Source organism: Phocoena sinus, chromosome 10, assembly GCF_008692025.1.
Source record: "Phocoena sinus isolate mPhoSin1 chromosome 10, mPhoSin1.pri, whole genome shotgun sequence".
NCBI classification, from domain to species: Eukaryota; Metazoa; Chordata; class Mammalia; order Artiodactyla; family Phocoenidae; genus Phocoena; species Phocoena sinus.
In genome coordinates this window covers 19080290-19107200 of record NC_045772.1, presented here as the reverse complement: position 1 = coordinate 19107200, position 26911 = coordinate 19080290, and the positions used below count along the sequence as shown (strand labels likewise).

Genomic DNA, 26911 nt, shown 5'->3' with positions numbered 1-26911 from the left:
CACTGCATGGAGATCAGCCGGTCCGTTACGTGGACATGAAGGTCAGGAAACCGTGTCAGGGAGTGGCAGCCAATATGGGACAGAGTGCACAGCCATCCAAAGAAATAAGGGTCGAGAAACACGTGTTGTTTTAAAGGGTTAGTCTGAGCAGTGTTTTCCTCACGAGGTAAAGTATCAATCCAATGTTAAACATCAACGCCCTGCCGTTTTGAGCCCCACCAGGGAATCAAACCTGTGTCACGTGCCACCTCTGACGAGCCCAACACCAATGACGTGGTGCCTCCGTGTCAGAACGTTGGCTTCTTCACTTTCACGCTTGCTGGGTCCTCAGAGTCAAAAGTGGAGAAGAGGGCCAGTTCCACCAGACGTGTCTCCATCACAGCGCCCGCCCCTCTTCTGTATTCACCTGGCTGTCCTGTCATCCTCGCCAGCCTGTGAGCTCACGAGGGACGGGCCGTGCTGACGCTCTCTCCTTCCAGCTCCAAGCACAGTGCCAGGTACGGAGCAGTGTGAGACATCCGCTTGCCCACAGCTGCACAGAACTCACTCTGTGCCTTAAGGCAAGTCACGGCTTCCATTTTTTATGATGAAAAATTAAGGAGTCTGTTGGGCCGCCTGACACGTGAGGTTATTTTCTAGGTCCCAGAATCTCCGAAAACGTAGCTGCGTACAGGCTGGCTCTTCATGGCTCCCGTGCTCAGGTCATAATTTATAATAATGAGGATGATAATGCTAATAGAGAACTTCTGTTAAGCCCTTAAACACGCTCAGTGCTGTTCTCGATGCTCCACTGCTGTTATTTCATTAATCCCGTGAGGCAGAGACTCGTACTCCCAAATGATACAGCGATAGACTGTGGTGATCAGTAATTTGCCCAAAGTCACACCAAGTGTGTATCCTGGTTCCGGAGTCTGGGCTCCTAACTGTTCTTCCACATCCTATTTCTGAGCCTCCCGTTCAGGCTGCCAGCCCTTCAGCTGATCTCTGTGCATCTTCCCTGCCTCTCCAGGGGGCTGCCTGCCTGCCTGTCAGTTGCTTTGACTTCCTACCCCAGGGCCCCAGCTGGCCTGCCCTCTACCTGCTCTGAACAGAGACAGAGCTTGACCCACGATTCGGCAGACCCTTTGCCCTGAGGGCCTGTGGCTCCTGTTGGGAGCAGGTGGCCGGAAAAGCGAGAGAAGGCCATCATCATCAGGGCAGCAGCTCACTTGGGAGGTGGAAGAGGAAGGAAGGCAGATAGGGTTAATCTGAGGAGGAATTCCAAGTACGCGCCCCCAGTGACCAGAGACCGCGTGCATCGCTGAGCACCCCTGGCCAAGGCAGAAGCCCAGGATGGACTTCCTTGCCTTGATTACAGCCACAGGAGGACACGAGCAGGAAGAGAGGAGGTCTCCTAGGATGGCCTCGGAGGTGTCTTTTGGAAAATGTTTCAATGGTCTATGCAAAGAGGTGGGTCTTGTCTCATTTTAAAGCACCTCTGCCTATTAACATACTATTTTCAGGTACAGAGCCTGAAATCCTCTTGAGCTAGTCGTCAATGTTTTGGCGAGAAAAAAAGCTTTTGATTTTACGGTAGAAAAAAATTTTTGATTATATGGGAAAAAAGTAGTTCATCTCAGCAATCACACTTCTAAGTATTTAACTTAAATGAGTCGAAAACTTACGTCCACAGAAACACCTGCACGTGAGTGTTTAACAGCCTTACCCATGGATAAACAAGATGTGGCGCCTCTATACGATGGAACATTACTCAGTAATTACAAAGAATGAGCTATCGAGTCACAAAAAGGCATGGAGGAACCTTGCTAAATGTAAAAATAAAACAGCCTAAAAAGGATATCTTCTCTATGATTCCATATTCATAATGTATGACATTCTGGAAAAGTCAAAATCATGGAGACAATAAAAAGACGAGTGGTTGCCAGGGGGAGGGGATAAGGAGGGAGGGATGAACAGGGGGAGAACGGGGCATTTTTAGGGCATTGCAGCCATTCTGCATGAGGTGTAATGGTGGATACATGACATTATGCATTTACCAAAACCAACAGAACTACACAATACAAAGCATGATCCCTAATGTAGAGTATTAACTAATGTATTAGTTAATAATAACGTATTAGCATGGCTCATCGATTTAACAACCATCACATACTCTCATTTATCCAGCTGGGCACTGTTCTAAGCACCGACTATGGAAGATCTCATTTAGTCCTCACAAAAGCCCTATGAAAAATTGAGGTCAGAGCAGTTAAAGAGACTTGTCAAGGGTCTCAAAGCCAATAAGTGGAAAAAGTAGGACTTGAACTGAAGCCTGTCCAACCCCAAGCCCATACTCCTAATTCCTTCGCTCCACTGCCCTACTCCCCTCCAGGGCACATCAATTACATTCTGTAATAGGGAAGAACCAATCTGACTCCATATTAGAGCTGTTTCTCTTACTTTAACCTTTGTACTCCGTCGCTTCTGCTTGGTCATGACGGCTTTGCACGTTTTGTAAAAGAATGTTGCCTATAGCCTGAAATATACAGGATAGCCTATTCTCAGGGCTCTGACCTTTAAGAGTTCATACATACAGGGATAACTAGTTGCAGAACAGTATTTGTTTTGTTGGAGGTTTATAGGAATATCAGGACCTGACCTATGTGGGCACCTGCAAGAACAAAGGATTCCTGCACCAAGAAGTTTGCAACAAACTCTTTCGCCTTTTTAGTTTCAAAGAAGGCCTGAATTCTTCGATAAGGTAAGATGGTTCTTTGAGACACTAGGCTGCTATCATCTCGGTCTGAGGGCTTTCTGAATAAAGTCGTTACTCCTTGCCCTAACAACTGGTCTCCTGATTTATTGGCCTGACATGACCCGAGCAGGACAAGTTTGGACTCAGTAGCAATTTCAGTAAGTAAATAAGGGGGCAGAACAAGTCATGACAACTGCTCTGTTTAGCCATCGCTCACAAGCATTTGCTGAGGGCTGTATATTAAACACTGTACTAAACTCTGAGGATATTAACATAGGCAAGAGACTCTCCCTGCCCACAAGGAGCTTGTAATCTAGTGGAAGAGACAGAGAGACAGTGAAAGACCTAAGAACAGAGCCAAGGAGCTCCAGCTCCAGAATTGACATGTCATGAGAAGGACTTGGGGAGAGGCTATGAGATGAAATGGAGGTAACTAAAGAATTTGTCTCGAAATTATATTTATATAGAAAGCACCCTGGATACCCTAATCATCCTACCTCTAGAAATTACGAAATTGACAGCAAAATAATCCACGAATGAAAAATATATGAAAATTGCAGCAGAAGACAACTAATATAAGAAACAGCTATCTTGAGGAAGGGGAAAAACAACATTTATTAAATGTCTAAATATGCCAGGTACTTGTCTGAGTCCCTAACCTATATCCTCTCACTTAATCCTGGTCTTCCAGGGTAGGGATTATTATTATTATTTTTTGTGTGTGTAGTACGCGGGCCTCTCACTGCTGTGGCCTCTCCCGTTGCGGAGCACAGGCTCCAGATGCGCAGGCTCAGTGGCCATGGCTCACGGGCCCAGCCGCTCCGCGGCATGTGGGATCTTCCCGGACCGGGGCACGAACCCGTGTCCCCTGCATCGGCAGGCGGACTCTCAACCACTGCGCCGCCAGGCAAGCCCGGTAGAGATTATTTTTGCCATTATTTTATGATGAGAACGTAGGGTCATCTGTGTTGCAACATTGCTGTCTCTTACCTGTGTCTTTCTTCTTATCCCGGGAAAGCTCGTGCACAGTGGCCCCAATTTCATGCCTCAAGATTCTGATGATGTTTGCCAGAGCGGGCATGCTGCGTTTATCCAGATAGGTGAAAAATTCATACTCATCTTTCTTTAAATGTGAAGGTCTTGATTCAATGTGGGTCAGGTTTATATCATTCTCCTAGAAAACAGGTGTAAGGGAGTATGTGAAGGCGGCAGTCACTGGAACTGACACAGACCAAACACTCAAAACCAGAGCAAAATACAACGAAAGGAGAAGAGATGAGGAAGAGTAGTTCTTTTTTTTTTTTGTCTTTTGTTTTTTAAATATAAGAATAGAAGAAAGTCTTCAACACTGCAAAAGTTGTTTACCTTTTCTTCTGCAAAACCAAATAACTAATCACAAGAGGTGGGGGAGATAGTTCAAATGCCACAGAATCTAATCACGTGGAAATCTGCTCAGGGCTTAGAGTTGCAAACATAAGATTTCATTGGGTCAGTGGTTGCCAAAAATATTTACACAGGAAAACCTCCTTTCCTGACTGACATCTCACAGAATCTCAGTAATAGTACCTCAATAAATAAATCAATAAATACAAGCAACACTGTTCTGCTTGAATAGAGTCCACAGGAGTCAGGCTTCTTGGGTTTAAATCAAAGTTCTTAATTATATTGGCTACGAGACCTTATAAAATGTACTCTCACATTTCTAACCGTCAATTTCTCCACCTGCAATTTGGTGGTACTATGGTACCCGCTTCATAAATTTGTTGGAAACATTGGATGAGATGATACAAACACATTGCCAGGTACTTAGTAAATGCTCAGTTAAAATTATCCAGTATAATATCATTCATATTTTTATATAATTACTTTTCATTCAAGTTATGCCACAAATGTATATGTAGCACCTACTAGGTACTGATCACTCTGCAAGGTGGTTGGGATATATCAGTGAACAAAACAGACAAAGATATTTTCCTTTATAAAGCTTCCATTCAAGTTGTGAAGAGACAAACGACAAACATAAAAGATAACCGATTTGTGTATTATTTTATAATGATTATAATGATAAAGGCTAAGGAAAAAATACAAAGCAGAGCAGGATGAAGGGAACAGGCAGTCCTGGGATGGAATGAGGGAGATTACAGTATTTAATAGAGCGGACACACGAGGCCTCATTGAGAAGGGAAGGCTCATGTACAGGCATTCATTAAATACCACAAAAATAATACTCACTTAATAAAATGTCTCAACTTCAATGTCTTTAGCTGGTGGTACTTCAGTTATTATGGGGTTTGTCATTTAAGAAGAACTATTTACTTAAATTGGTCCTCAAATTTGAATGTGTGGTACTCATCTGCTACTTATTCAAAAGTCTGATTTCATTGACAGTACTGTTCTTTGTGAAGAAAACCAAGCCTCTTTACTTTATTAAAATAAAAAAAAAGGGGGGGTTGCTCCAAACATTGAAATGGACAAAATGTACCCAGAAAAATTGTTTAACTTGAATAACTCTATAATTTCAAAGAAATGAAATTCATCGACCTTGTAGTTCAAGAAGTGTATCTTTTTTCTTGATGGTTAGTGGCATACGGTTGAAGGGCACAGGGGTGATTACAATAACCGTACCTTTTCGCATTTGAATATCACTTTACAGTTTAGAATTATTTTCTGTGACCTTCCCAACAAACCTCTGAAGAGGTTAAGGAACATGTAAAAAATGAAATCAGAGATAAAGGTGCTTTGTTAAAAGTGGCTGGAGAGGGAGACCCTTTTCCTCTAATCTCAGACATTGGTCTTCTAACCACACAGCCTTTCCTGCCAGAGAGAACGGTGAGCATCCCTCAAATATCAGCTTTTATCGTTGTTATTGCTATTATGCCAACACCCCCCCCCCCCAAATGAAACCTCTGGGTATGGTAAACACAGTAAAAAGCGTTCCTACGCAGGCACCCTTCCTGCTCTTTCTTCCTCATGATTTTCAGGCGTACATGATGGAGCTATTATTTATGGGCACCAGCTGCAGAGAACACACCTCCTGACCAGGTATCCCAATGTGGGAGTCCCGACTAGAGACGGAGTATGTGGAGGAGAGAAGGCCAGAGAGATAGCGGTTGCTCCAAAGCTTTTTACGCAAACAGAGGTGACCTCCTAAACGCAGCCAAGAGCAGTGTCATCCTTCTTGGCTCATCATGATAGAGAATGGTTAAGCTCCGCCCGCTATTTACCTAAGTTGAAACTTCAAATGAAGAGATAACCAATTTCTGCCTTGTGTAGAGCAGAGAAAACAGCAAAGCCAAGAGCCAGGAGTGCACACACCTTCGGCGTGGTTATTTGCGAGACAGTGTGGGAGGGCGGGTGGCGTAGGAGGTGAGAAAGGGTGTGGAGTGAAAAAAAGGCCGGCGAGGCAGACTACAGGCTGATAATGTTCCCCACCCATACCCCACCGCTCCCGACGTGACAGCACTTCCAGAGAGAAGACTCGCACTTTGGGAATAGCCATAAGACAACGTGTGCCCCGTGACTCGGTCTTTATAATCCTGGAGACCTAACTTATGGGAAAAATTCTTACCTCAATGTGTAAGCTGACTAAATTCCCATAATGGGGGAATGGTTAGGTGGACTGCAGTGTAATCATTCAGTGGAGGTTATGCAACTATTAGAAAGGAACCAACAGCCACATGCACAAAACACAGCTCCCGTAAGCACTCCGGGATGGGAGTGACAGTCTCTAGGTGATGGGCCTAGGGGTGATTTTTGTCTCCTTTCTATTTTCTTTTTTATCACAGTTCAACTTTTCTGAAAACAACACTTATTACTTTTATAATGAAAATTTAACTTTCTGTCTTAAGTGGTTAAGACACAGCCACTTGGGAAAATACGGTGGATATAGATATGTGATCATTAAAATATGTTTTTAAAAAGTATGCCCAGGCCAAGGAAAAAAAGACTAGAAGGAAATGCGTCATGATGAGTTATGACGAGATTATGTGTATCTTCTAGTTATCTGCCAAATGTCTTATAATATTACGCATATAATGAAAATTAAATTATATCTTTTAAATGTGAGTGAAATTTCTGGCTAAGAATATCCAGCCAAATTTTTTAAACGACTCCTTTCCCATTTGAATCAATGTGTTAACAATTAACTCTTTAGCTTGGCATGAAATTTCCTTAGTGGAGTTTTTCCAGTTTAATAGTGTGGATTGTTAGATAGACACCAATAACTTCGGTTGCTAAGAGAGGCTTTAGAAATGAACCTCCAAACTTGATTATGATCTTAGTTACCTTTTAGTAAATGAATTTTTATTTTTAAACAAGGGCTCTATGCAGGTTAAAAATTGACCCCTACACACTCACCACACCTTGGGGGAGGGATAATGAAAGAATTCTTTGTGTTAATACACGTGGACATCTTAGCAGAGGCAAGAAAGGTTTAGAGTTAGACATTCCAAAGACAATTTCACAATTTGTCCAGTACTTAATTTCTGCATACAAGATGGCTGAGTAACAACTTGATTACTCAGGACTCTTGAGCAGACGGTGTGGGGACCAGAGAAAAGCAAAGTGGAATGAACAGTCTATTTGAACAAGGATTGACCAGAAACCCGTTTTTGCTCCCATCCATGAGGAAATCTTCCTAAAAGGGGATTCGTCACAAGTGGATAAAGCTATAGATACACAGAATGAATATGATGAATTGTGGGAAACAGGTTCATGCTTCTGGACCTTTTCTTGACCTCCAGCTTAGGGCCCCTTCCTCTCCTCCTCCGTTTCATTCCTCGAGGAAAGAAGAATGGTACAGCGAAAAGCATGTGAGCTTTGGAACTAGTCTGAGTTCAGATTCTGTTCTGCTCCTCACTACCTTTGGATACTTTAGTTGGCCATTCTCAACTTTTGTTTGTCTGTGTTTAAAATAAAAATCATAATATTACCTGGCAGCTTAATAAGAATTAAAAAGAGGGAAAGTACCTAGCACAATTGTGGCTTCGCTCACAGATACTCAGTAAGAACTCATTATACACTACCTTTCTCAACCTGGTATAGAGACACATTTCCCTGGGAATTGAAACACATTAAGCTAATGAGTCATTTTACCCTTTCATATTTGCTTTACCTTAAACTTTTCTCAGCTTTTTCCCTGAGAGCACGTTTTAGAAAGGAGAAGGAAGTGCTAAGCATATTGTTAGATGAGACTAGACTGGAAAGGGGGAGCTTCTTGGACCCCCTACGTGCTGTTGCCTTGGCATAAGTGCAAATGAAGTTATGTCCTGGCCTGTTTCAGAGCTTTCTGGGGGCAACATCAAAGACAGTCACAAACGGTGTCCCACGTCATTGGTCTCAAGCAAACGGACAGGAGGCTTTCATAACTCAGCCGATCCAACACCTTCCTTGTGCCAAACACTGTCCTAGGTGCTGGGCTACAACAGCAAACAAACCCGGAAAAACCTGGGGACTTCCCTGGTGGCCCAGTGGTTAAGACTCCATGCTCCCAATGCAGGGGGTGAGAGTTCGATCCCTGGTCGGGGAACTAAGATCCCACATGATGCATGGCGTGGCAAAAACAAAGAAAAAGAAGAACAAACAAAACAAAAACAAAAAAGCAGGAAAAATCCCCGCCCTCCTGGAGCTTACATTCTTGAAGGAAGAGACAAACAATGACTATGATAAATAAATAAAATATACTGCCTTCAGATGGAACAGACAGAAATAGGCAGGAAAGAGGGACAGAATATTCCAGGGGTTCAATGCAAGTGCCATTTAAACAATGGGGTCAGGAAGTCCTCAAACAATAAACAGGTGACATGTAAGCATAGACCTGAGGTCAGTGAGGGAGTAGGACATGAGGGAACAGCAAGTGCAATGGTCCTGGGGTCAGACATTGTGCAATATGACTGAGGACCATCAACGAGGCCAGCGTGACAGGGGCAGAGTGAGCACGGGGCAGGAGGCAATAGGACATGAGGCAGAGAAGTAACCAAGAATGACCTATCGGCCGTTATCTTAACTTTAATTTTCACTTGGAGTGATATTAAGAAACTATGAGGGGTAATAGGGCAGAGAGAGAGAGAGACATCCTTTGACTCATGTTTTCAAAGGAGCAGTCTGGCAGCTATTTTAAGAATAGACTGGGGACTTCCCTGGCGGTCCAGTGGTTAGGACTCTGCGCTTCCACTGCAGGGGTCATGGGTTCGATCCCTGGTCGGAGAACTAAGATCCCAGAAGCCGCATGGCGCAGTCAAAAAAAAAAAAGAAGAAGAAGAAGAAGAAGAACGGACTGTTGTGGGACAAAGGCAGAAACAGTGTGGGGACTACGTCAACATTTGGGGTGAGAAATGGTAACTACAAAGATAAGTCTCACAGAAGTACAGGCAGGACTTCCTGTATATTTTTTACTGATCTCTGCTCACGAGAGGGCCAGCAACAGCCCTAGCTGACCAGGAGTCTGAAAATTAAACCCACTGGGCTGAACAGGAAAGCAGAAGAAGCACAATTAAATTCTAGAGGGAGCTCAAGATCATCTCCCACTCTACTGTGGGGGAGAGTTCTTGGGCAGGTTCCAGCTGAACTTTCAGAAGGATTCACGCCCTGGAGACCATCTTTTGGGATCCCACTCTTGCTTCTCCTGGAAGGGTCTCTGTTGTAATCTCTTGGTCTTTTCTTCCCTCAGTCTTGTCCCTCTTTGTTAGGTTATTTCTTCCCCCACCCTCCCTTCCATGTGGTCGGGATTGTGTCCAACTCGGAGGGAACCCCTTCCTGGAGAAGAGCCGGGCTAGCAGCTTAATCCAGGCTCTTTTCAAGGCTTTAGAGAAAAGAGATTTCTTGTCCCAAGTTTCCCTTTCTCCCTTTTCTTGCCACTGGAGAGAGAAAATCAAAATGGCCCCGGGGCCTGTTTCAGTCCAGGCTACTGATGCACAATCACAAGTCATGTGCCATCAATGGACCACGGCACTCTGTCTACATTTTCACAGCGTGGGATCTAACTTCATGATGAAAGTTTAGAAAGTCAGCTCCGTGTTGCTGTTTCTCAAATATGCCCAGCTTTGAACAGGTCAGCAGCTGAAAACAGTGCCAGTTTTCCATCTGAGGTTCTTCTATTCAATAGCTAGATCATCAAACCTACACAAAATGTTTAGGGTAGCATGATTTGCATGGACAAATAATGGGAGCAAGCTAAACGTCCACCAACAGGAAATACGGTCACACGATGGAAGATATGGGAAAATGAGCAAGAATATATGTGCAAATATCAAAATAATGTTCCCCACCTTCTCCCCAAAAAGAAAACTGCAGAGGGATGGTTACAATATGATTCCAATTTTATGAAGATTAAAAGCTTGCAGGATAAACAACAAGGTCCTACCGTATAGCACAGGGAACTATATACAATATCCTGTGATAAACCATAATGGAAAAGAATAAGAAATATATATATTTTTTATATATTTATTCATTTGTATATTCTTTTATATATATAAATGAATCACTTTGCTGTACACCAGAAATTAACACATTGTAAATCAACTATACCTCAAAAAAATAAAACAAAACTTGCCAAACCATGCCATATATCTTAATGGATATGTCTGTATAACAAAAGCCTAAAAAGATGCATGGGGGGCTTCCCTGGTGGCGCAGTGGTTGAGGGTCCGCCTGCCGATGCAGGGGACATGGGTTCGTGCCCTGGTCCGGGAAGATCCCACGTGCCGCGGAGCGGCTGGGCCCGTGAGCCATGGCCGCTGAGCCAGCACGTCCGGAGCCTGTGCTCCGCAATGGGAGAGGCCACAACAGTGAGAGGCCCGCGTAACGCAAAAAAAAAAAGATGCATGGGAATAGTATGTATCAAATTCAGATTAACAGCTACCTCTGAGGAGGGACGTGCATGGGGAAGAGATACGCAGGGACTGTAGTCATTTCTGTAATGATGTATTTCTTAAGCAGGGAGTGAGTTACATGGGCGTTCTTTATATCATTATCTATATTAGGGGGGTCAAATAAGATGAAAAAGTCATCTGGGTTGTCAGAACTTTCTTCCCTCCAGTGGAACTCAAGGCTCTTCTTACTTTGATTAAAGATGGAACATTCCCTGTAAACATTTTACTGCCATAACTGCTCTGGACCTAAGGCCAAAGGGGCAAAAGCAACCCTTGTGATTCACTCTTGATTCTGTCCTGCTCACAAGACCCAGGGGTCATAGGCAGGACCTTAAAGTCCAAACTTTAAAGTAATAAACATCTCGTATCTGACCGAATGTCCCCTCTGCGATCCCACCTCTATCTCCAGGAACACTGAGGTTGGTAGATGGTGAGGGGATTTGAGGATTCTGTGACCTGGACACTTGTTTATTCTCTCAACTCAAGTCATCTGTTTCTTCATTCTGGAATGTACGTCCCCCCTTCCTCTCCCGTAGCCAACCCTCTAGGTTTCAGCTTAAACATTGTATCTGCAAGAAACCTCCCCTGGCCAATTTTTCCCTAAGCCTGGGTTAAGAAAGCTCATGGAAACTTGAGCTCTTCCACGTTCTAAAGGGGCAGAGACTGACTGCCTGGCTCTTCGCAGTCTCCTCAGCACTTATATACGGTCTGACAACAGCCGATACCTAGAGACTGTCATACAGAGTGAAGTAAGTCAGAAAGAGGAAGACAAATACTGTATATTAACGCATATATGTGGAACCTAGAAAAACGGTATAGATGGTCTTATTTGCAAGGCAGAGATAGAGACACAGAGTAGAGAACAAATGTATGGCCACCCGGGGGGAAACAGGGGTGGGATGAATTGGGAGATTGGGACTGACATATATACACTATTGATACTATGTATAAAAGAGATAACTAACGAGAACCTACTGTATAGCACAGGGAACTCTACTCGATGCTCTGTGCTGACCTAAGTGGGAAGGAAATCCAAAAAAGAGGGGATTATATGTATATGCATAGCTGATTCACTGCTGTACAGTGGAAACACAACACTGTAAAGCAGCTCTACTCCAATAAAAACAAATAAACAAACAAACAAAACCCCGCCGATACTCAAAGTACATTAATTGAATGCATAAATGAGAAAATAAGAGCTCATTGACTATCCGATGAGGGGAAGGCGTGGGTCATCTGGGCAGAGGTCACACGTAGAAAGTGAATGCGGCAAACATAGACTGTATATATCACATTTAGACTATAAACAAATACATAGATTTGTTTTCAAAAGACCAATCTGCCATGAAAATGGAAGGTGAACTTGGAAGCAGTTTTTACCTCTAAGTGTCCAGTCTTGGGCAGCTTGCTTAGTCTGAACCTGTGTGTCTCCATCAATTAAATGATGACAACTGAACACACCCATGTATTGATACTTTAGGTCTCTGTATATCTGCCTGTTTGCTTGTTCCTTCCCCTGGCGAATTCACGGTAAAACGATTAGCGGAGTGCTGGCAGAGGAAGGGAGACCTCTTCTTTGCAGCTTCCCCCAGGAGCCTGCTTCTAATTTTATAGCCCATTACTAAGCCACTCGCAGTAAAGGCTCTCAGGAGACTAAGAAGGCGCGGGATGTGAGCACGTAGAGGCTAAAAATATAGAGAGGTATGGAAAATGCAGAGAATTGAGAGATGAATCTGCTGAGGACAGTGGGATGTTTGTGGGTTGGCAGATAGAGGGCTGGGTATGTTTCTCATCATTTGGCCCCAATTCACTAAACCATCTGCTTCACTGTCCCTACCACCCACCCAATACATGTAAACACTATACATCTGTATTTTCATTATAATAATCGAGCCTATTGTGTTGCATTCTGATGTTGTTACTAGCTGAAGTCTAGTAGACTACAAGCCCATTGGCAGGCAACATCATCCCTTAATGGGATGACGACTTTGGTGTTAATCATCTAGGGAAAAGACGGCAGTGCTCATTAAGCATGGAGGTGACTGCAGGAGTACTTAGCAAGGGACTCACAGGGAGCAGGTGATTCTCCCACATGGAATGTTGCTCCTCCATTGCCAATCTTGGAGGAGCTGGAATGTATTTTTTTTTAATCTTGGCCATGCTGTGTAGCTTGCGGGATCTCAGTTCCCCCACCAGGGATTGAACCTGGGCCAAGGCAGTGAAAGCCCAAAATCCTAACCACTAGACAACCAGGGAATCCTTGGAATAGATTTTTATCTTCTGTCTTTATTAAGGAAAGGTAAGTTTACTTATACCATAATTTTTGCTTTGATTCTGCCCTGCCTTTTATCAGCTGTTTTGATAGTAATAATGCTTGAAATCAATGGCTTCCAGCACCCTTCTACAGTAGAGACGTTTCCTTCAAGTGATTTGAAATATGCTTCCTATAATTTCTATGCTTTGCCCTTTTGCCACTGAAGTAATAAAAAATAACTAATATTCTTCTTCCACAATGGCCCTTCAAATATTTGAATGAACCTATTGTTTCCTCACTCCATCTTCCCTCTTCAAGCCAATTAAACTTAATCCTTTTTTTAAAAAAAAAATTGTTAATTAAATAATTTATTTATTATTTATTTATTTTGTCTGCGCCAGGTCTTACTTGAGACATGTGGGCTTCTTAGTTGCGGCATGCATGCAGGATCTCGTTCCCTGACCAGGGATCAAACTTGGGCCCCCTGCATTGGGAGTGCGGCGTCTTACCCACCGGACAACCAGGGAAGTCCTGTTAATCCTTTTTTTTTTTTTTTTTTGTGGTACGCGGGCCTCTCACTGTTGTGGCCTCTCCCGTTGCGGAGCACAGGCTCCGGACATGCAGGCTCAGCGGCCATGGCTCACAGGCCCAGCCGCTCCGCGGCATGTGGGATCCTCCGGGACCAGGGCACGAACCCGTGTCCCCTGCATCGGCAGGCGGACTCTCAACCACTGCACCACCAGGGAAGCCCCCGTTAATCCTTTAACTATTTCTCATAGAGCTAAGAATTTAAGAGTCTCTGGTGCTCCATGACTCTCCAAAATTATGGTGCATAGAAATAATGAGAGCAAACATTTATTTAGCTCTTACTATGTGCCAGATACTTTAATAAGTACTTTGCATGTATTAATTCATTTAATTTTCACAACAGCCCTATAAAGCAAGCTTATTATTACCTTCATTTGAAAAATGAGGAAACTAAGCCACCAAGAGGATAAATAACTTTCCTAAGGTGACCCAGCTCACAGGTGGCACAACTGGTTTTTCAACTGAAACAGTTTTGTTCCAGACAATATAGTCTTAATCCTAATGCTGTTCTACTCCTCAGGGTCCCAAACTTAGGTTATAACTGATAGTCTGGAGCTCCTAACTCTAAAATAGCATAAGTTCAGTGGAACACTAGTGCCTGCAAAATGGTGAAAGGTCTTTCTTGAACAAGGTTCCATGACCAAAAATGTTTGGGAAATTCTGAGTAAGATAGCATTGAATAGGTTTCCACTCTGCAGGGCTTTCCATGGTCTTTAATTTTTTCACAGGCATGCTGGCTCTCCAAAATCTAGACGCAGAATTTTCCAGCCATATTTACCCTTGTAACTCTCTAGAAAACATCTACTAACTTGTGGCATTCAACAGAATATTGCTTAGAAAACACTGCCCAAAAGTGTAGTTTAGATTTTTCCTGTTTCTTTTTCTTTCTTTTTTTGCCATTTATTACCTTTGATTTCATTTTATATGGTCTAGAAGTTTAGTGTCAACTACACAGTTTAAAGGGTTTGTCTGTAATTTTATCTAACACTTACATCTCCATCTCGTTCAGGTACCACGAAAGACATGAAGTACACAAATACACTGTGGCCACCATAATCCCTCGGTTCTACTAAGCTACTCTGCTTTTCTTTAATGGCGCTGCCCTGACTCTTGGCCGTTGCCATTTGCTATAAATATACTAAGTAATTCATTCTAAGTTTGGGGTTTTTTTTTTTTACTTTTTTGGGGAAAAAAAAATTTAAATCAAGGCTTTTGACTGTCTCTAGTCATCTTTCTCCTCTTCACATGTTCTCAAAGATTTCTGGTAGGTTTCATAGAACACATGTGAAAAGAGGAAAGGAATAGATATCGTATGAGCGTCATCTGTGGCCTCAGTCATACCATGCATTTCACATAGCACATAAAATCTCACGGCCCCAGGGAGGTGTGGATCATTAGCCCTATTTTATAGATGAGTAAACAAAGGCGCACATGTTAAACAACCTGTCAAGGTCAATGAACTCTGGGATTCAACCCTCCCACATACAGTCCATGCTCCTTGGGTGCATTCACCCTAGTAATTTAGCTACTTGTGGCTTATTTATTAGGTTGAAAACATCTTGTTAATTTACCATTATTTAATTTATTAACCCTGACTAAGGCCTGACCTCTTAAGAGGAAAATGCTAATGAACCGTATAACACGAAGACTAGAATGTGACATTCCTATATTTTACGGATATATTCTTTCTTACAACCAGCTTGTCATTCAGACAGCACTCTGTCTCTCTTTTCTACTCATCTACTCATTTCTTGCTCTCATTCAGGCAGACATTTTCTTCCTCCTTTTGGATATCCAAGTTTAATTTCTTTAAAATAGACTATTTTTTAGGTCAATTTTATATTTACAGAAAAAATTGAGAGGATAGTGCAGAGAAGTCCCATATACTCTATATCCGGTTTCCCCTAATATTAATGTCTTGTATTAGTATGGAACAAATGTTACAATTAATGAACCAATGTTGATACCTTATCACAAACTAAAGACCATACTTTATTTGAATTTCTTCAGTTTATATCTCATGTCCTTTTTCTGCTCTACAATCCCACTCAGGACACTATATTATGTTTAGCTGTCATATTCCTTTAGGTTCCTTTTCACTGTGACATCTTCTCAGACACTTCTTGTTTTTGATGACCTTGACAGTTTTGAAGAGTACTGGTCAAGTATTTTGTAGTCTGTCCCTTAACTGGAGTTTGCCTGATGTTTTCCTCATAGTTAGACTGGGGTTATGGGTTTGGGGGAGGAAGGCCACAGAGGTAAAAGGCCATTTCATCAAGTCACTCTCCATGGCCCAGACCTAAGGAGTGGGGAGCTATGCTCTCCGTCTCTGACTCCAGAGGATCTACTTAAATTATTTGGCATTCCTCTGCCTGGGAGACTGGTCTCTTCTCCATCTATTTATGTATTGCAGTCACCAGGTAGAATTTAATTAAAGTACTAGGGGTAAAAAATTACTTGCTTCAAAAATATTCCTTCTTAAAATCCAGGGCAAAAGTGTTGTTTTTTTGTTTGTTTGTTTTTAAAGACCTTCTTGTTAAAATTAATTTTGGCTGCATTGGATCTTTATTGCTGCACACAGGCTTTCTCTAGTTGCGGCGAGCAGGGGCTACTCTTCGTTGCGGTGCGCGGACTTCTCATTGCGGTGGCTTCTCTTGCTGCGGAGCACGGGCTCTAGGTGTGCGGGCTTCAGTAGTTGTGGCTCGTGGGCTCTAGAGCACAGGCTCAGCAGTTGTGGCACATGGGTTTAGTTGCTCTGCGGCATGTGGGATCTTCCCGGACCAGGGCTCGAACCCATGTCCCCTGCATTGGCGGGCGAATTCTTAACCACTGTGCCACCATGGAAGCCCCCGAAAGTGTTTTTGAAAAGTCTAATTTCCTTTGCTCATATTTAAATTAAATTTCACTCTTAGTTGAACATTTAATATATATATTGAAACTGAGTCTGCCAGCAATCCCACTACTGGGCATATACCCTGAGAAAACCATAATTCAAAAAGAGTCATGTACCACAAGGTTCATTGCAGCTCTATTTACAATAGTCAGGTCATGGAAGCAACCTAAGTGTCCATCGACAGATGAATGGATAAAGAAGATGTGGCACATATATACAACGGAATGTTACTCAGCCGTACAAAGAAACGAAACTGAGTTATTTGTAGTGAGGTGGATGGACCTAGAGTCTGTCATACAGAGTGAAGTAAGTCAGAAAGAGAAAAACAAATACCGTATGCTAACACATATATATGGAATCTAAAAAAAAAAAAGAAAAGGTTCTGATGAACCTAGGGGCAGGACAGGAATAAAGATGCAGATGTAGAGAATGGATTTGGGGACACAGGGAGGGGGAAGGGTAAGCTGGGATGAAGTGAGAGAGTGGCATGGACATATATACACTACCAAATGTAAAATAGATAGCTAGTGGGAAGCAGCCGCATGGCACAGAGAGATCAGCTCAGTGCTTTGAGACCACCTGGTTGGGGGGATAAGGAGGGTGGGAGGGAGTCTCAAGAGGGAGGGGATATGGGGATATACGTATGCATATATCTGATTCACTTTGTTATACAGCAGAAACTAACACAACACTGTAAAGCAATTATACTCTAATAAAGATGTTAAAAGAAAAACAAACAAACAAAAAACTGAGTCTGACACAAAGATGACGCACACAAGGCTCCTTGCCTGAAGAAACTACCCTCGGGGTCAAACAGAAATGTATACATTTCACAAGGCAAATAAGTGCTGCAGTTAAAAGTTAAAGAGTGCCTCGGGAACACTGAGAGGATAGCACAGGTGTCCTTCTGTATCCACGCAGAAACAGTTCCAGGACCCCATGGCTACCAAAATCCTCAGATGCTCAAGACCCTTATAGAAGATGGTGATAGTGGTACAATGAATGCAGTCTGCCCTCCCTACCGATGGGCTGCACACCTGCGGATTCAGCCAAACCCAGATAGAAATTTTGGTTGAATCCGAGGGATGTAGGACTCGCAAACATGAAGGCTTGACTGTAATTAATTCACGGAAATGTTGATGAAAGAAGAGTGAGTCCAACACTGGCTTCCTGGTGTGCAGCCAGTGATTTCGAATGATCCTAATTATGAAATGGAGAAGCCTTAGCTCAGAGAGAATGAAAGACTTAACTAAGTTCACACAGTTGGGTCATGTATGAGCCTAAGCTGAAAATCAAGTCTTCCAATTCCAGATCCTATGTCCTTTTAGCTACATCAAACTAGAAGATAACACAGAAGTCCGCTATGCCATTATTCAAGGCGGAAATGAATAAAGCACTTACCTCAAATAAACGTAAGACTTTGGCCAGCGCACCAACTTCTTCTTTGAGTGAGAAGATCAGGGATATGGCACCATTTTGATTGGAGTTGTCTTCAATATAGCTTGTTTCCTACAGGATTAAATGCATTTGGGTAAAATGTTTTTCACAGCTCAGCAATTCATCCCTGTGAAGCCTCCAAGGAAGAGGCGAGCATGAACTTCCTCTTCTGGTTAAGTCTTGGAATACAATGAGCTACATATATTCTCTACAGAAGTATATGTGTGGTGGAAAATAAGAAATCAAGGGAAGTAAAATGTTCAGTGGTGCTCTTAGATCAGACTTCAACTTTAGAAAGCTCTAATTGTTCACAAATGTCACCAGTTACACTACAGATTCACTGCCTTTTTAATGAGCACCTACCAAGTGCTAGGTACAATTAGGGCTCTGAGAGAAACAAAGATGAATGAGAGGATGCCCCATTCATCAGAAGTCCAAATTCTGACTTAGTAGACACATACACAGCAAATGAGATAAATTAAAAAAGATCTTAGAGGTGGTATAATATGGTACAATAATTGTCCCAAGAAAACATTGAGAAATACAGGGTGGAAAATACTAAAAATAGAACACACACAGGCTTTTGAGTCCAAAGACATGGTTTGGAATCCTCTCTCTTCCATTTACCAACCAGAACACTTTGGGATAGCTTAGGCTTCTTAACTTCCTCGTGTGTGAAAGCAGGCTAATCTGTAATCATGACAAGCCCTGTCAAAACAGTATTCAGATGATGAAAAAGATAAAATAGTTTAAATATAATATTAAGAGAAATATGTAAAAATGATGGAAATACTAAGAATACCCACGAATGATTTCTTGGTCTTCGGCAAAGATGTCATGGGAATATTAAACTTGTTCCCAGATGCTGGGGTCTGAGACACCAATTGTTGAAAAAGAGTCACTAAGTACATAAGAGCACATATATAACTTATTGGAAGATGGATGCCTTAAAACAGCAAAGAATGTCAAGGATCTAGCAACTTTCTACATGCATGTGACAGCAGATTAAGGTGGGACTAGGGTTGCCATTCCAGAAAGGGTTTGCCAAAATCTTTTAAAATTTTAAAGTTAAGTGTTAAATTAAGTTTTACAATAATACATAGAGTTCCATGTGTGCTTTCAAATAAACAGCATATACCTAAAACTGGGGGGGAAAAAACCCCATGCAGAACAATTACTCCCTTGTAAGCAAGTTAACGAAATTAGTGGAATGGCTGTTACATCATCTCCATGAGAAGGCTGTGCTGGGCAGGGTCTCAGTGACTTAGCATCATAAGCCCTGTATGAACATGGATGACCCTCAGGATGAAATTCTTTTAATTCAGATTTTCCCAGAACCTTACCTGAAACAGAGGTGCAGAGGAAGAACCAGAATTATCAGCAAGTGTGATTAGAGGAAGCCTTAAATGAATCGCAAAACTGAACTGCTATATATCCTTATATGGACCATGATATTATCTTTCTAAAAATTTTTTTAATCTACCGTACATTAAAAGCCCCTATAATGTCCCAGATATTATAATAAGCACTTGATTTGGATTATCTCATTTATTATTTTTTTTTTTTTGCGGTACGCGGGCCTCTCACTGTTGTGGCCTCTCCCGTTGTGGAGCACAGGCTCCGGACGCGCAGGCTCAGCGGCCATGGCTCACGGGCCCAGCCGCTCTGCGGCACGTGGGATCTTCCCGGACCGGGGCACGAACCCACGTCCCCTGCATCGGCAGGCGGACTCTCAACCACTGCGCCACCAGGGAAGCCCTATCTCATTTAATTTTGATAACAATCTAGAAAGTAGGTTTTACTACTTTTCAAGTGCCCCTTTTATTGATGACAAAATGAAGGTTTAGAGAAGTTAAGTAACTTGTCCAGAGTTGCATGGTTAGCAGTGGAACCCATGCCACTGGATCCCAGCATGCTGTCCATGAATCACAGCTTCCTGCAGGCTCTGCTCTACCTTCTGTTTCTAGTAAACTCTGCCAGAGACACGCAGAGCAGTCTCTGATGTCAGTCTTCTTCCTAGGAGAGGACACTGAGCCCTCAGTTCTTTCCAGTTTCCTTGAAATGACAAAAGATTTCCATTTCTAGTTCACTTGGCAACATTCTCCTCTCCTGTTGGCCTCCAAGAAAGGGAGCATATTTCTGACACACCTCAATGGATGTCACCTATGACTGGGGCAATTCCGATGTGAACGCACCGTGCTCGAAACTCTGTCATCCACCACTTTCCCAGTCCTGTGTGTGTCCAGCCAATCACCAAGTCCAGTCTGACCTTCTCCAGAAATGATTCTCGGGGTTAGGTCGTTCTTTGGTTCCCACTGCCACCACAGTGATCCAGCTCTTAGTGATCTGTAGTGATTGAGCCCTGCTAGCAGAACTTTGCTCACATCCTTGTTCTACTCAGTATTCTTTAGGGGCTCCCCATGGCCAACAGGATACGAGACCTCTTTGTGATATTCAAAAGTCCCCTTAGTACCCCACCTCCTGAGCTTCACCCACAGGAACCTCCCCTCCAGAAAACTGGTTCCTCCTTGCCCTTTCAACTCCTCATTAGAGTAAATGCACTGCACCCCTCCCTCTCCCCCTTTCAAATACATCATCTTTCCTCAAAAGCCCTCTTGGGTCTCACTTCTCTCAGAAAACCTATGTACTCCTCAGCCAAGGTGAACAATCCCTCCTTGATCTGTTTGTTCCATTTGGCCTCTGATACCCACGTGGGACTTGATAACTGACTCAAAGAGGTGGACTTGTCTTAAGAGTTCGTCTAGTTCCACACTCTCATTTTTCATATGGGGAGACTATGGGCCACCTGAGATCATCACACAGGCAGTGGGTGGCAGATTAAGAACTCAGGCTCCTGCTATGGAAAACAGTATGGAGTTTCCTCAAAGAACTGAAAATAGAATTGCCATATGATCCAGCAATCCCACTCCTGGGCATACATCCAGACAAAACTCTAATTCGAAAAGATACACGCACCCCAATGTTCATAGCAGCACTATTTACAACAGCCAAGACATGGAAGCAACCTAAATGTGCATCAACAGATGAATGGATAATGAAGATGTGGTACATATATACAATGGAATATTACTCAGCCATTAAAAAGAATGAAATAATGCCATTTGCAGCAACATGGATGGGAGCTAGAGAGTGTCATATTAAGTGAAGAAATTCAGACAGAGAAAGAGAAATATTGTATGATATCGCTTATATGTGGAATCTAAAAAAAAATGAACTTATTTCAGACTCACAGACTTAGAGAATGAACTTATGGTTGCCAGTGGGGGAAGGGTGAGGGGAAGGGATAGTTAGGGAGTTTGGGATTGACGTGTACACACTGCTGTATTTAAAATGGATAACCAGCAAGGACCTACAGTATAGCACAGGGAACTCTGCTCAATACTCTGTAACAACCTAATTAGGAAAAGAATTTGAAAAAGAATAGATACTTGTATATGTATAACTGAATCACTTTGCTGTACACCTGAAACTAACACAACACTGTAAATCAACTATATTCCCATGTAAGATAAAAAGTGAAATAAAAAAGAAGTGTTATGACGGAGAAAAAAAAAAGAAGATGTGGTATATATATATATATATATATATATATATATATATATATATATATATATAATGGAATACTACTCAGCCATGAAAAGAATGAAATAATGCCATTTGCAGCAACATGGATGGATCTAGAGATTATCATACTAAGTGAAGTAAGCCAGACAGAAAAAGACAAATACCATATGATATCACTTATATGTGGAATCTAAAATATGACATAAATGGACTTCCAAGAAATAGACTCACAGACATAGAGAACAGACTTGTGGTTGCCAAGGGGGAGAGGGGGGTGGGGGAGGGATGGATTGAGAGTTTGGGATCGGCAGATGCAGACTATTATATATGGAACGGATAAACAATGTCTCACTGTGCAGCACAGGGAACTATATTCAGTATCCTGTGATAAACCATAACGGAAAAGAATGTGTCTGTATATGTCTGGCTGAATCACCTGGCTGTACAGCAGGAACTAGCACAGCGTTCTGAATCAACTATACTTCAATAAAATTAATTAATTAACAAAAAAAGAACTCAGGCTCCTAAATGTCATTCATTCTATACAATTCCCTCTGCTATGGACACAATGTCCACATTAAAGGCTCTGTTTCTTGCATAGGAAGGGCTGTACTCTGGTCCAATCACCAGAAGGTTACTCAATACCACTCCTAACAGCCTATACCTTCCCACGTCTGTCCCCTTTCACTTTCGTCATTCTCCCCATATACTTTCTAGATCAGGGTTTCTAAGTGGGTGTTCCTTGGGTCTCCACTCCAAAATTACCTCGTGATTCCTTGTTTGAATGCAGATTCCTGGGCCCCACCCAAACCTACCAAATCAGAATATTTGGTGTAGGATCTTAGAATCTGCATTTTCAAAAGCATCGCAGAGGTCTCTTAACCATGGAAGATTTTGAAACCACTGATAAATATATAGCCTATTTTTTTTAATTATGACTTTTCTCATCTGTGTCTGCAAATTCACATTTACCATAAGGCACTACTCTTTATTGTTATTAATATTGAAAGTAGAGCCGGCCATGACTGAGTACCCACCATGTGCCCGGAGCCATATCTGGTACTTTTTACAGTTAATAAACATCACCATTGGTAGAAACTAGCACTGGCAGAAGAGAAGAGTTTACATATAATAGCTTATTCAGTCCTCACGATTGCCCCATGATATGGGTGCTGTTATTTTGAAAATGAAGGAATAGACTCAGCGAGACTAAGTGGCTTGTCCAAGGACACTCAGCTAACGAGTGGCAGAGTCTGCATGTGAACCCAGGTCCAACAACTCCAAAATCCTTAATCCACCCCCCAGTGACCCAACTGGGACAATAGCTTCCCTTTTCAAAGCTTGAGGGACTTGAAATGAAAGGAAGCCCATGGAATTTTGTGAAATGGTGTGGCCTTGAGTGGATTCTGATTCCAGCATTGTTATGCGGATCAGCCTGAGATCTTGGACAAACCTCTTCCAGAACATGTTTATAATGGCTCATAATCTCTACTTTATTTGTTTCCAATAGACATATGAGTTGACTTAGAAAGACATGTACACTCAGGACGCACAAAGGTAGAGAAAAGTAGCTCCGAAACTAGAAAAGAAGGAAGAGCAGGGAGCAAAAACTTTACTAGCAACCAAGAAGGAAAGGATTTTGATCACTGAGCAATGCCCTTAACAATAGAAATACATTCTCTTTGGTTGTGTCTAATAAATACATTCTGTTCTCTTTGGAAAAGAGCAGTTTTCACAATTACCAGCAATTTATCTGTAGCAAGGATATTCCAGCGGCACTGACTTTCAATTGCAGTGCTTTTTGGGGTCATGGGAGGAGGTGTGTATTCACATGTGTGATTATACATACACACATCTACAGTGTAAGACACCCAAAAACAAGATGCAGACATCCTGCCTTGGACATACTCTGCCTCTGTATTCCAGAATTTATCTACAGGAGGAAGCAGTGTGGTGGAGGAGTACACAGGGTGTTGGGAGTCACATCTGGGTTTGAAACCTGGCTTTGTGCCATTCAGAGCTGTGATTGCTGAGTTCCCTTAATCTTTTAATCCATCACCCTGTTCTATGTTCTTTACAGCACTTACCTCTACATGAAAGTATATGTTCATTTGGTGAATTTATTTTACTGTCTGTCTCCTCCACAAGAATGTAATTTTCATCAGGGCAGAGGTTCTGCTGTGCCTGGCTCAGAGTAGGTGCTCAGTAAGTCTTTGCTGAGTGGATGAATGAGCTGAACATCTTTCGCAGGACTGTTGTGCTCGCAGGTGGAGACCAGCCTTATGTCAGGATTACATCTAGTGTGTTCTGTTCATAAATGTGTCTTTTTTGCAGATCGTCAGAGCTGGAAGGAGTCCTGAAGACTATTCTGGTTCAAAATCCGCACCACCACCCCCAATTTTACAGATACCAGACTGAGCCTCTCCAGCCCGATTAGGTGACTTTCCAGTACATAGCTTCAGTAAACCAAACACGAGAGCCCACAACTCCTAATTCCGGGTCCGGCATCTTTCCACTGCAAGGCTCCACCAGCCACTGTGCTTGACCCAGTGTGTGTTCCTTCTGTCAATGTTCTGATGCATTTTGTTGAACAAACAAATCATTTCTGGCTAGACACCCCTGGCACTTTCCTGTGCTCCAGGAAGTGTGCTAAGACCTTTATAGACATTATTTCACTTGATTCTCATACTAACTCTAGAATGTGCATTTTTTTATTCCAATGTTTCATATGAATAGACCTGAGGATCTGCAAAGTTAAATCCCTTGCTTTCAACACACGGGTGTTACAGAGCACTCTCTAAACCCTCCTCTTTACCCCCAGTCACCGACAGTGACAATTTGTGGTTCTCCATCTTCTAAGTGCTCTACAAATAAAACTTTAGTCCCCAGAGCTCCCTAACCAGATCGCTGCCCCTAACCTCCCGCCATAGTCACGGGGGCCCCACGGCCAGCAGCACAGAAGCTAAATGATGGCAAAGCTGGCATCTGTTCTGGGATCTGACGCCCATGCCGTCCCTCTTCAACACCAAGTTCTGTCTCCCAAGCCCTACGTACCATTTTCAAAGGAAGTCTTTCTTTCAGGACTCAAAAAAAGTTAGTCCAAAGTTCTGCAGTCTCTAGTTATACTAAAACATCAATCATCCTCTCCTGTCCAGGCTCCCTGTTCTCTAGATTGTTCTCACTAATCCTACAGTTGACAGATGCCTTAGACCCACGTTATCTCCCAGGGCTGGGCTTTAAGTCTGAACCCCAGAATCCGAGAGTGTGATCAGTCGATTAAAGAGTATATTCTGCAGTTGTTCACCTCAAGGGAAAGGCAAAAGTTCTAGCGAACGGAATACACCCTGGACATTATCCCTGCCACGTTTAGGGCTCTCTTACATTCCAAGTCCAAGGCTAACTCTTGTGCATTTTCCTCTCTTTTTAATTTTCTTCTTCCTCAGGTCTGAGTGTGAGACGTCTTCATACCCCATTTTCTCCCAAAGGTGAAAAAAAGCTACAATTTCTCATAATTTTGCCATTTTGATACCTGGCTGAGAACACTTATAAACATCAAAGAAGAGCAGATCTGCGTGGACCCCAACTGCCACTCCAGTTGTCAAGGACCAGTTTACAGAAGATACAGGCAGTGATTTGTCCAAAGACAGGCAACTAGTTGGTGGCAGCTCTGGAAGCCAGCTCCCTGACTCCTCAAGCCGTGATCTTTCCCTGAAAGCCACACGGGACAGATGTCCTCTCACTGGGAAACATTTGTTGAGCACGTGTTATCTGTCAACTTCCTAGACATTTTCATCATCTTCAAGCGAATTCAGCCTTCCTGGTGAGCTCACGGGAGTAGGAAAACCCAACACTCCTCAGACCTCTTTCCACCGGGGGCCAAACTCCCCTCCCTGCGCAGCTAAGGCCCGCCCTGGCTCACCTGTCCAAAGTCGCTGAGTTTCCTGACCGAGCCTCCGTTCTCCAGGACCACGGCTGACATGCTAGCTCCCGGCGCGTGCGGTCTCCGGAGCTCTGGGTCGTCAGTCGCAGGCGGGTTTGCAAACAGTGCAAACAGCACGTGGTGCTGAGGTTTTTAACCTGGCGTTAGGGAGGAGAGATTCCAAGGTGTCTCCTGCCGCGCTTACCCGCCACAGTCACGCCCCCGGTGGGCGTTGTCCTGACGCGGCGAGCTCCGGGTCACCCCCGCCTGGACCGCTCGGAGGGGAGGGGAGGGTCAGGGGGAGCGGGCCGGGGAGGGTGTGGCTGGTGACGGGAGTACGGACTTGGCTTGCCCGCCTTGCATGGAGGAAGGCCAACAAGAGAACGCAGGGCCACACGTGCCGTGGCGATTAGACAGGTTTGGCACTCTGGGACTCTCAGAAGCCTGGGCACGGGTTCTCTGCGATTGGTGAAAACCTGTGACAGCCGGATGATAACCTTTATAAGAAACAGAGCCAAGATCTTAACCGAGATGGGGGAGGGGGGATTCCTTTCTATGTTACCACTAAGGAAACTGCCTTTTTTTGTGCTCTGACTTCAGAACATTACATATAGGTGATGTTGTGAACGCTGGGCACAGTGGCTAAGGAGCAAAGAGAATAATAAGATAAACGACCTGGGTTGAAATGCAGCCATGTGTCCCGGAGCTGTTTACATCACTGCTGGGAGCACCCAGAAGAGGACGCAAGCTCAGTCTTGCCAGGATGTTTTAAGAATGTGGATAAGAGAAAGAACGAGGTGATGCATTTAGCACTTAATACAGTTCATGCCATATAGTTAAACACTCCATAACTAGAAGGTATTGCTTAAAAGTATGCAACAGCAAATGCTTACTGCGGACCCCTCTGTTGCATGCCAGGTGGTCCTGGCGATACAGCAGTGAATTAAGTGGAGGACCCTGCCTCCTGCTCACACCCGTGCTGCCATTCTGGGAGGGAGACAGAAAACAAACAAATAAGTTTAGGCAGAGCTAAGCCTTCTGAAGAAAATAAAATAGGGAGATGGGCTAGTAGGCAGGAAAATGTCATTCACCTCAGTTTTTTCAGACCCAGGAACCGAGACGAGGCATTCATTGCCACCAGGCAAAACAAAATATAGAAGATCACTGCGGAGTCAGAAGTTCTGAAAGGATGTGAAAAAATCAAGGGCATCAAGACCTTGAGTGCCTGCCTAATATTTAGCCAGGAGAGGGCAATGGGCTAAGAGAAAACAAGCCAATAATAGAGGTTGCTAGAAATCCGCCCCCTCCCCTCCCATAATCCTTTGACGGAATGACCAAGCACCTTCCAAAAGAGAAAAAAAAATCTCAGACTCAGGATTCAAAACAAACAGATGAACTCCTGATTCCACCACTGATTAACTTTGGTCAAGTCCATGCCTCAGTTTCTTTGTCTTTAAAATGGGGCTTTAAGGGTTGCTGTTTAGGATTCTTTGAGCCTGTATGATGTGCCAGGCTTTCTACTGGCTGCTAAGAAGACAGATATACATTAAGTGTAATTTCTGTCCAAAAGAAGTCCTTGGGTGTGTGATTAATATTCTCTGTGGTAAGTTGGAAGATCAGTGTTTTTGAA

General features: G+C 43.2%; 1 protein-coding gene across 1 annotated transcript in view; it reads right to left on the bottom strand.

Annotated features, from left to right (window-relative positions):
- Positions 1-25457, bottom strand: part of PAH (phenylalanine hydroxylase) — a 71159-nt gene extending 45702 nt beyond the window's left edge. Inside the window, exons 1-3 of the mRNA XM_032645755.1 lie at positions 25282-25457; positions 17742-17849; positions 3725-3908 (exon numbers count right to left, since the gene is read on the bottom strand). Of these exons, the coding sequence (XP_032501646.1) occupies positions 3725-3908; positions 17742-17849; positions 25282-25341 (352 nt within the window). The 5' untranslated portion in view covers positions 25342-25457. The remainder of the gene's footprint in view (positions 1-3724; positions 3909-17741; positions 17850-25281) is intronic.
- Positions 25458-26911: the final 1454 nt, after the last annotated feature.